This window comes from Gossypium arboreum, chromosome 9, assembly GCF_025698485.1.
Source record: "Gossypium arboreum isolate Shixiya-1 chromosome 9, ASM2569848v2, whole genome shotgun sequence".
In the NCBI taxonomy this organism is placed as follows: Eukaryota; Viridiplantae; Streptophyta; class Magnoliopsida; order Malvales; family Malvaceae; genus Gossypium; species Gossypium arboreum.
This window is the reverse complement of record NC_069078.1, coordinates 56537284-56548089: the sequence shown is the minus strand read 5'-3', so window position 1 is coordinate 56548089 and position 10806 is coordinate 56537284. Positions and strand designations below refer to the sequence as shown.

The 10806-nt window shown below is 31.2% G+C and overlaps 1 protein-coding gene across 2 annotated transcripts; it reads left to right on the top strand.

Annotated features, from left to right (window-relative positions):
- Positions 1-889: 889 nt before the first annotated feature.
- LOC108457005 (uncharacterized) lies at positions 890-8950 on the top strand. Of its 2 annotated transcripts, XM_017755796.2 has the most exons (10): positions 890-1373; positions 1645-1739; positions 1910-1974; positions 2403-2446; positions 2606-2683; positions 2781-2934; positions 7736-7912; positions 8427-8486; positions 8570-8700; positions 8813-8950. In XM_017755796.2, exons 1-9 carry the CDS (start codon positions 1231-1233, stop codon positions 8678-8680), a joined length of 927 nt encoding a protein of 308 aa, XP_017611285.1. In that variant the 5' UTR covers positions 890-1230; the 3' UTR covers positions 8681-8700; positions 8813-8950. The 2 variants fall into 2 exon arrangements, with proteins under 2 accessions (XP_017611285.1, XP_017611283.1); XM_017755794.2 differs by having other exon boundaries at positions 8570-8950.
- The last annotated feature ends 1856 nt before the right edge of the window (positions 8951-10806 follow it).

Below are 10806 nucleotides of genomic sequence, written 5' to 3'. Positions count from 1 at the left end.
TCATCCTCTTGATTATTTATTTTGTTCAAGGTAAGTTGATATTGAGTTCATGATTGATTTGGGATGATATATTTTGATGAATATGGAGATGTTAAATGATGAAATTGAATAATTAATGAATATGTGTTTAAAAGTTGTTTGTAACAATATTGAAACGAAGGGAAAGTTATAGTTATATATATGAAATTCACGATTTGTAAATGCGATATTAGTGATTGAGTTATGAATTCAAAAATCAAAGAATGATTTGTTTTGATTTGAATTACCACAGTTTATGAATCGTTTAATTGAAAGTTTTGGTACTGACATTATGTGATTTTGGAAACGATTGTCAGCTTTAGAAATTTAATGCTCTTTTAGTATTCATTTATGAAATAAGGTAAATTGGTTTGAATCTTTAGCTATGGGCTTACTAAGCTTCTTAAGCTTACCTATTTTCGTTTTTTATTTCTGTAGTTAACGTTTTGCGAAATTGGTCAGGCGGATCAACTTCGGAGCTCACACTATCCAAACACTTTCGGTAGCTATTGTTTGAGTTATCTTAATTTGTGACATGTATATAGGGTTGATGTTGATAAGGTTAAAAAGTTAGTTGATTTGTAATTAAGCTTATGTGGTTTTGAATTGGTAATTTATGTTTTATATTGATGTTATTTTAGATGTGGTAACATTTGGTATACTTGTTATTTGACATTGTTTTGGTTTGATTTCTCTTGTGACGTTGAAATATGGTTAATTTGGTAAATAGACTAAGATAATGGACATGTTTGAAGTGCCTTCGGTACGTGAATTTGTAATTGATATTTTGGAGCTTTGTTGATAATTGAATGACATAATATGAATGTGATGTTTTAAGTGAATTACATGATTGTCATGTAGAGGTGCCTTTGAATGGAATATTGGTTATAGGATAGATGAAATTTTGAATATGATTTTAACCATGTAAAATGAGTTAGATATGATACATCTTATTGTATAAGAGATGATGCTTGAATTGATTTGATTTAAGGGTCAAAATTGGAGCATACGACCAAAAACACGGGCGGGTAGAAATGAATATCTAAATCCTCACTAGAATCCTAATTCACGTTTGAACGCGTCAATAAAACGCTTGCGCTCTCTAAGTTATCGTCCGTCCGGCTCCGATTATAATAAGTAAAAAACGAAAATTTAGCTAACTCTTCATTTTCGTTGCTTTTCATCTATTTGTTTTTATTTAGGCCGACGCACATGGAGAATAATAATAGCTCCGACGAAAGGCCGACGGTGATGGTGACGAACGACGACGGAATTGACGCCCCAGGACTCCGAGCCCTAGTTCGCGTCCTAATCTCCTCCAATCTATTTCGCGTCCTTGTTTGCGCTCCCGTTTCGTACGTCACTGCATCCCTTAAATCCTTTATAATATACATAAATTGCAACACAGTACTGATTCTCTCGGTCGATTATGCTGTTTATTTTGCGTTCTTACTTCTGTCTGAGTTAAAGACAGATTCTGTAGATAATAGGATTTTCGTGCTCTTTGCTGTTTGTTTTGAATTCTTACACCTATTCGATCAAAGTTAGTGGCAAATTCTGTAAATAATAGGATCGTCTTGGTTACTGTTGCATAATTTTTTTTTTCTTCTTGCTTATTTTTCCCAGGGAGCAATCAGCTGTTAGTCATAGTATCACATGGCGTCACCCTGTTTCTGTAAAGCAAGTAGATATCAATGGAGCCATTGCTTTTGCTGTTTTCGGTTTGTTTTCATTCTTTTGAGGGCCAATTTTAATTACATAAATGTTTTAGAAATTTGAGGATGATCACTTTTAAGTTTAAATCAACGCATTTAGTATGTCTTATTTAAAGATGCTATTCGAAATTTTGACATAGTTTCAAACTTCAAATTCTTCATGGATTTCTCTACAGGAACCCCAGCTGATTGTACTTCTTTGGGTATCTCAAAAGAACTATTCTCTTTTGTTCCTGATCTGGTAGTTTTCTGGCTGTATTGAGTTATATTATGATAGAAATGTTCATATTATATTTATGTGGTATTTTAGATAATGTTATGCATGATTAAGCAAATTGGGGACAGTTGTCATATTTATTTAGTAACTCCTTTCTGTTGTGTGGCCGTGTGAAAGATTGAACTTTTTTTTCCCCTTAAAGCTTTTTGTACATCACTATGTTACTTTGCCTCTTCATTTTCTTCAAGTATTCATGTCAAACACACATGTCTGATGCATATTCTGACATGGAGATATGACCCTCTAAAGACACGGGAAAACTTGGAAATCCTTCAACATACAGTGTTGGGTACATGCTTGTATCTGGCACTTACACCCCTATCCAAATAACATTGGTTTGTTGCATTTAGATAGTGTAGCTAATTGTCAACTTTTTCCTGTTCCATACACAGGTCATCAGTGGCATAAACATGGGCAGCAACTGTGGTTATCATGTGTTAGTAATCTTCTTGTTTTTTTTCTCTATTCATTTATATATTAGTTAGCTCCTAAGTTCATTGTCATTGGCCTTGGCTCTGTATCATATTTGTAAATGCTGCTGTAGGGAAAGTTAGTTTTACTTATTGTGACTGATTTAGCCTGTTATTGGAAGCAGTGTCTACTCTGGCACAGTTGCTGGTGCTCGAGAAGCCTTCTTCAATGGCATACCTGCTGTTTCTGTATCATATGATTGGTATGTGGATGCATTTCCATCAGAATATGATTGTATCAGGTTCCTCTCTAGAACCTACATGCCTCCTTACATGGTTATTCTTGGTATGGAATTTCAGGGTTGGAGGTAAGAGCAGTGTTGATGACTATATGCTTGCTGCCGAGGCTTGCTTGCCAATCTTTAGGGCAATACTAGCTGAGATTAAGAATAAAAGTTATCCTCTAAATGGCTTTTTGAATATAGATATCCCGACAGATATTGCCAACCACAAGGTATATTTCAAATTAGATGGCAACATATGCAGCATATCTATATTTGTGCATCTATAGTTGCTTAACATCTAAATTGACCATCTATTCTGATATAGTAACCAGATAACTCTGTTGTCTAAGGCTAGATTGGAAGTTTTGATTATTGCAAGCATTTAACAGTGTTTTGTTTGCTCATAAAAGCCCTTTTGCCAATATCTGTCATTTTTTTCTGTATCCGACCAGTTTTTCTTATCTCATCAATCCACCATTCTAGGTTGGAGTCTCACATTAACTAACACTCTTTCAGTGAATGCTTCGTGCTTCATCTTTGCTTTTCACAACGGAGATGTTTTCCTCAATTTTTTTTATTTTTATTTTGTTGTGCTGTAGTTTTGTTAGTTGAAATCTTTACCTGTATGGTCTACTTACTTTAGGAGTCTCAACTTGAAAACTTGTTGGAATTGGTTTACAAAGTTTCTTCTTTAATTTTCTTTTGGAAGGACCTCACTTTTTAGCTGGCAAAAGGCTATGCCATGTTTCCTTTAGGGCTTTTCACTTTCTTTTTGCCACTTAGTTACTTCCAATGTGACTTTATTATCAATTGGAATCTTGTTCATGATATTGTCATTGTTGTTTGCTTGTTGAATGTATACAAGATTTTTTCTTAGGTAGAAAAACATATTATTGTCTATTATGTTTACAACAAAGGGTACTAGGCTTTGTAAAGGCATATGCTGAGAATAAAGGAGGAAGAAGAACAAATTGGATTCCTATAATCCCCCTAAATCAAGGATTCCATCTAAGGATATTTCTGTTATTTGCTTCATAGTACATGCTATACATGGTTTTCTAAGAATAAGACATCCAATCCTTTGTTGTGACACTGTCTCTCAAGCTAGAGAATAGATGTTAACCGTTCCTAGCTAGCCAGTTTGATTCTTTGAGATTTCTGTCCAGAAAATCTTTTAGTTGAAACATTTGCTAGCTTGCCCTCTGTTGAAATGTATGGAGTACATATTAAATTGCTATGAGCTCTTTTTTATGAAGCGTCAATAAACTGCTGCATGCTTCATTTGGTCATGCTGACCTGGATTATGTGCAATGTTGATGGCTGACTTTTTGTCACAATGCAACTTCATTACTCCTTCCAGTGCAATCTTAAGATTTTTCTTGAGCCATATCACTCACAAATTGTTACATGTCGATTAATTATTATTGTTAGATTAGTTTATTATTTTTTTGTTACGAGATTTTATTTATGAATATTTTATATCTTTAAGAGATCTTTTTTTTAATTAAAAGTATTTTAGAGAGATATTAGGAGATATATTAGGAGATTTAAGATTAGTTTATTATTATTATTATGCCATAGTATCTGCCTTTGCTCTACCACAGCCGATTGCTTTTTTCTTCTTAGTGTCACTAGATTTCCTATTAGAAATGTATAGCATCCAGACACTAATCTCCTAGGAAGCATGGACACAGATACATAATACGATTATGACTTAATATGGACGTGGTGACACAAAGTTTTAGAAAATTAAGACATGGGTAAAGTAGGATATGGAAATTAAAAATAAAATTTGTTAAATAAACAATTATTTTAACATACAAATAGCTTTTCAATTTTTTAGAAAGAGTTTTGAATTTAAACACTTGAGTTGAACCTTAGAATAACACATTAGTCTACCAAATAACTCAAACTCAAAGGCCAAAAGGTCTTATATTATCACAAAAGAGAATTCTTTTCATACACGTCATTTTGCATCATCTTCTTTCTCCCTTGTTCTTGATCTTTGTAATATGTTAACATTGATTTATTTACTCCTACCCTTTCTAGCATTTAACTCCACATTCTTGTTTCTCGCTATTTTGTCTTTCTCCAAGGATTTCAAGCATTTGACTTAGGGTATAATGTCCGGCCTTGTCTGTGCATGTCTAGCTTGACTTTAGTCTCTTTTTATGGACTGATTTTAATTTTAATTTTTTTTTTGGTATAAAATCATTTTTTAAGGAACTGATGTTTTACTTGGAAGAGTAGAAAGAAAATTGGAAAGATGAAAATTAAAGGGATAGAAAAGTTAAAAGATAGAAAATATAAAATTTCTTTTCATAGATACGCCTAGTGGAAAAGATGGAAATGTTGATAGAAAATATCTCTCCTTTTATTGCTTGGTAGAGTTCAAAGTGAAAAGGAAAGAAAATAAAAGGAAGATAAGTTTACTATAGTATATATATATATATATATATATCTACTTTTTAAAGATTTTCTTTTCAACAAGGATATTTTTATACAAAAGTTTATTTTAATTTTTCAAATTTTTTAATGATATATAAAAATAAATTATATTTATATAAAATAAATTTCTTATGTATAATCTTATTGAAAATTTTAAAAAAATCTTATATTATTTTACAATCACATTAAATGAAATATTTTTATTTAGTAAATAACAATTCAAATGAAAATTATTGAATGGATATTAAATATGGAAGTAGCAACATAATCAATTGATTCAATTTGTTCGTCTTTCTAGAGATTTTCATTTCAATATGATAATCTAATGCTAATCCAGTTTCAAATTCATATGCTTACTCTTGAAATCTTCTTTTTGGAAATTTTTTTTTTTTATCTTCTAGATCCTCGTAATGGAATAAAAACTTAGAAACCCAGGATAGAATGACAATGACTAATGCAAATAAGCAATCCTATAAAAAAGGCTGTAAACATTTGAAAGATAAAAAAAATTAAAATGTTATAAGGGGCAAATTCATACTTTCACATTTAAAATAACATGGTTTTCATTTTCTTCTCTTTCTTCCCTCGAATTTGGATGGATAGTGATTTGTATTATGGGAAAGAAAACCCCATTCTCCCAATTTCTCTTTCCCTTTTTCTGTTGTGCCAGTATGAGAGTATAAAGTGTACAATGAATGAAGGGTAATTGCTGTGTTTATTTAGGAATGTAAGCGAGTATTTATAGTCAAATGCTCGTCAAAGATTGAACAAAAGATAAGTCTCAAAATTCAAAATGAAAGAATTCAAATTGAAAGGTAACTAATCCTAAATACTAGGAAAAAAATCAGATTTCAAATGAAGTTTTAAATAATTTAAATGATAAGATCACTATTACGAAGCAACCCTCAATTTCATTTTCCTTTCTCACCTTCCATCTTTCTCGTTTCCTGCTCAACCAAGCAAAGCCTAAGAGAAGATTCCAACTTTTTAGTTCTTGATTCTATATCTCGGTTATGTTCATATTCCAAAATGCTGTTTTGGAGCATAAATAAACAAAACTAAGAGCTCCAAATAAATAATTGTTGCCCAACAAAACCATGGCAAACTAGATTGAGAGCTTCTCTATGAACCTTTTTTTTCTTGAGGTCAACATTGAATTTAATCATGGCAAAATCATATTTGATTGTATAAACCAAATTAGTTATCTTTACTCTTGAATCATCATCGGACATTGTGTCCTTTGAAATATCCAAGAGATATCCGACTAAGGTTGTGAATGTCACTATATGAACAACCGAAGACTCTCCCTCACGAATACACATCAACTTCTTTACTCTTTTTAAGATACTCCATCATAAAGAGGATCTGATAGATCATAGTCTTGCTCTTCCGCATGCATCTTGTTTATGAAATTGGCAACTTCAACATTAATTCCACACTCGTTTAATTCGAGGGCATCCACCAACTGCTCTTCCAACCCTCATCTTGCTGCGAAATTTGTAGGTTTAGCATTATGAAAGGGGGTTATCAACCTTTCCAACAATTTCACCTTCAAGACCTTTTGGCAAGCCAAAAGAATCACAAACACGTTTTGAAATCTTTAGTTTCCACATGTTTTGGTCTCTACAAAGCTTGTACAACCAATGATAATTCTTCAATTTCTAATCTTAGACAACTCTGTTTGTTGACCTTAATTCTCTTTGTGGACTACTAGCGTCTAGCCATGGCTTAAAAGGGATTTCTAATATAAATCCCAGGATCTAATTAAGCTCTAATACCAAAAACTGATGTGATAAATTATTAAGTTGAGTGGAAATCTAAATAGCCAAGAAAATTGAAAGAATATGGATAATGTAATTGAAAGAATGAGGTTTTGGTTTTTTAACCAATTGTTATTAACCCTTATTGATAAGAAAATCTTATCCTATTAACCCTCTAACAGGGTATTTATATTAAAACTCTAAATAAGAGTCCTATTAACCTTCTAGTAGAATATTTATGCTAGAACTTTTACTAAGATTCCTATGCTTATCACATGACACATTATATTTTTGATAAAACTAGTGTGTAATAGAAAATTTAAATAATTAAACTAAATTAGATGCTCCTGCATTAGTGGCCCTATTGACTTTGTTTGTAGTCCATCATCAACGTTGCTTTCTCATGTCTACATACCATGTTTCCTTTTAGATTGGCGTTAAGGCCTCAAGGCATCTCTATGTAAATCCCCTCCTCAAGGTTTTTGATGTAAGAAAGTGTTGACCTGTTGCACGCTCCAATCTAAGTTGGCTGTCATAAACTACACGATATCCTTGCTTTATTCATTTTTACTACTAGTGTGAATGTTTCTTGGTAATCAACCTTGTAAGTTCAAAATTTGAGCAGACTTGTGTTGTATACACACTTGTATACAACATTCACCTTAAGTTTGAGTGACATTGATGATTATTAATTTGTTTTGGTAATCAATAACTTTGTTATTGGCATCTAATTCATCATATAAATACTATATTAGTAATACTACCATGTATTTGTGGATGCATTTATAATGGTTATTTTGGCTGTTTCTTCTCCCTCAAAAAGGGGTATAAGTTGACCAGACAGGGTAAAAGTATATTCAAAATGGGGTGGGAGGAAGTTAAATCTGACGGCCAAGGAGGAAAGATGTTATCCACAATGGAAATGGAGTCAGATTCATCAGCAATGGCAGAAATTGATACAGCAACAGTAGCAGCAGGACACCGCATGTTCAAAAGAAAGGTGATTGCCTATTCTCTTTGAATAATTTTGTTTGTATAATATTCATCTTCTAACTTGGTTTCTATTTGATTATGCAATGTTCTATAAACATTATTGATTGGCTTCTTCCACCTGAAATTATGCTTAAGAAGATGAAAAGTTAATATCTTCTATTTGAATGTTTGAATGATAGTATGAATCTATGCTGCTCTGATGCTTCATTTTTCTTGAAGTATTCGAAACTAAAACCTATGTCTGACATATATCAAGCCACAAGTATGGGGATATGACCTTCCAATGATCTTCCAAATGCATAAAAAAAGACTAAGAAAAAATTAAACATACCCATATCAGATACTCACCTGTATCTAACATTCACGAACCTAAGTAACATAATGTGCATTATCATGTAGGAAACTCTTTTAGCATGTTATTTGAAATGTTGTTCTGCATTACATAATGTAAATAAGTTGGTAGCTAAATGACTCATTTGTAAGGGCATTCGCATTTATGAATTGCTTTTCAATCTTTGTAGGTTATTAGACCCGTAGTTGATGATGTTGATACAGATAAGCGATCACTTCAGGAAGGATATGTGAGTATTTCAGCTCAACTTGGCGCAAATTTTTTCTAATCATATAGCTTGCAATTTATCTGATACACGAAATATTATATCAGATTACTGTAACTCCTCTTGGAGCCATTTCTCCGGCAGAGACAGTTTACCATTCTTACTTTAAAGAATGGCTACCAAGTGCAGTTCAACAGTTCTCTTCGTCAGCGTTATAATGTGCGTTATTGTATCTCTGGTGAGTCAAATAACACTAAACAAGCCTTATAAGATACTTTTTCTCCATTTTATAATATGTATTTGGCACCTTATGCGTTTTCCCTTGCACGTGGTTGGAAATTGCCTCCAAGAGGAATTCTGGATGTGGGATTAGGATTAGTGTTCTTGGCTTCAATTGACTCCTTACATTAAGGCAATTGCATATGTTTTGTATGGACCATATGTAATTCCTATATTGCCCATCTGCTATTTATCGTTATCAAACAAAACCGTAACCGTTTCTCTCTCGCCATTTACTGCTTATTTAATGTCTTTCCAGTTAGAAAAAGTCCTTTATTAATGCTATGTTGTAAATTTCAATTTGAAATTTCACGTTTAGATTTCATTTGCTATGTAAAATGTGAAAATGTAATTCATATATTAGCTTAGATTCATTTTGATTATAAAATTTGAAGGTATGAAGAGAAATATAACATATTCCTGGATAGGATCTTCACATATATTTTATGGTAAAGTGTTGACGTGTTTTTTTATCGGTTTAATAATAAACTTAGCTTTTTAAATTCTACACATTTTATTGATTTTAAATATAAAATATTTAACCAAAAATTTGAAAAATTCAAGAAATTTAACATTGGATATTGACAAAATGACATTTTTTTCCTTTTTTAGTCTTTAAATTAAGGCCCGATAACAATTCATATGTATGTTATGTAATTAGTGTTTAATTTTTTTAAAAAATAAAAAATATAGAAATGTATATAAAATTATTTTAAAATTCAAAAAATAAAATAAAAAGTATTTAAAATTCAAATGTATGTAAATTATTAAAATTTCAAAAATATATAAAATTTTAAAATTGGTAAAAAGAAAATATTATAAAGCTTTTGTTTCTAACAGGTAAGAAACCTTTTAAGTTTTCACTATCATCTTCTTCTGAAATAAACAAAGCTTTCTTTTCTTTTATCCCTAAGAGTTGTTATTATTAGTGTTAATACTAGTGGCTTCTTCCAATCACGTCATTAATGATGTTTCAAATTTAAAAACCTGATATACCAACGCTAGCATCAATGGCTACTTTCAACCAAGGTCGAGATAAGTTTTTTAAATCCAAATCCAAAAATGTCATTTGACAATGCTACAAACCAACATCTCACTGGGTCCTTTTATCTCTTTTTCCATCGGCGCTCGATTGGTTATTGTAAATGGCTTGATCGACAAAAGATTAAATAAGTTTTGTTGAAATGATTAATTAGGGTTTTCTTTTTATTTTAGTTGAATCAAGTGGTTTGGAATATTTAAAGTGTTTGCTTTCTATTTTTAGTGTTTTTGTAAAGATTCGATTTTAGTCGGTGTTAAAAAATACGATTTCGGATCTAATTTCGTAAACCGAGTCCGTGAAATTATGAATAAAAGAATTTATGCATTTGGTATGAAAATGTATTAGTGGACAACACAATTAATTAAAATGAGAAAATTATTAATAATAGTACAAAGACTAAATTGTAAAAGTGCAATCGCTATTAAATTTTAATTTAAAAAATGTTTTGAGGTCTCAATTAACAATTATGAAAAAAACTAATGGCTCAATTAGCAATTATGCAAATGAGAGTAAATTGTAAAAGTGCAGTCACTAATGTTTCATGAGTTAGTCGATGAGGACAATTCTTCCATCCATTTCTATTAATTACGTTAACTAATGATCATGACCATTTGTTTAATTAATGAAGTAAGATTGGTTTCTTAATTAAGTTTAATTATCCAATTAATCTAAGTGTGTATATATATATATATATATAACAAGTGAGTGGGGGAGAGAAGAAAACGTTCATTCCTTTCTCCCAAATTGCCGTCCAAAGTTTGAAAGAAAGAAAGAAAGAAAATTCCCTTTTACTTTCTTTTACATTTCGGTAAAAAATTAAACAAGGTAATTTAATCCTTCCTTCATAGTTTCTATAGAATTTTAGTTATTTGAACTTAGTCTATCATACCCAAGTTTTAGATTATCAAATTGTTAAGTAGTAAGTTTTTGTGAAATCAAGCTTGATAATGTTAAGGATTGTTAATTAATCAGCTTGTATTATGTAAGGGCTACGTTAAAAAGTAGTGAAAAGTGTAGGATTTG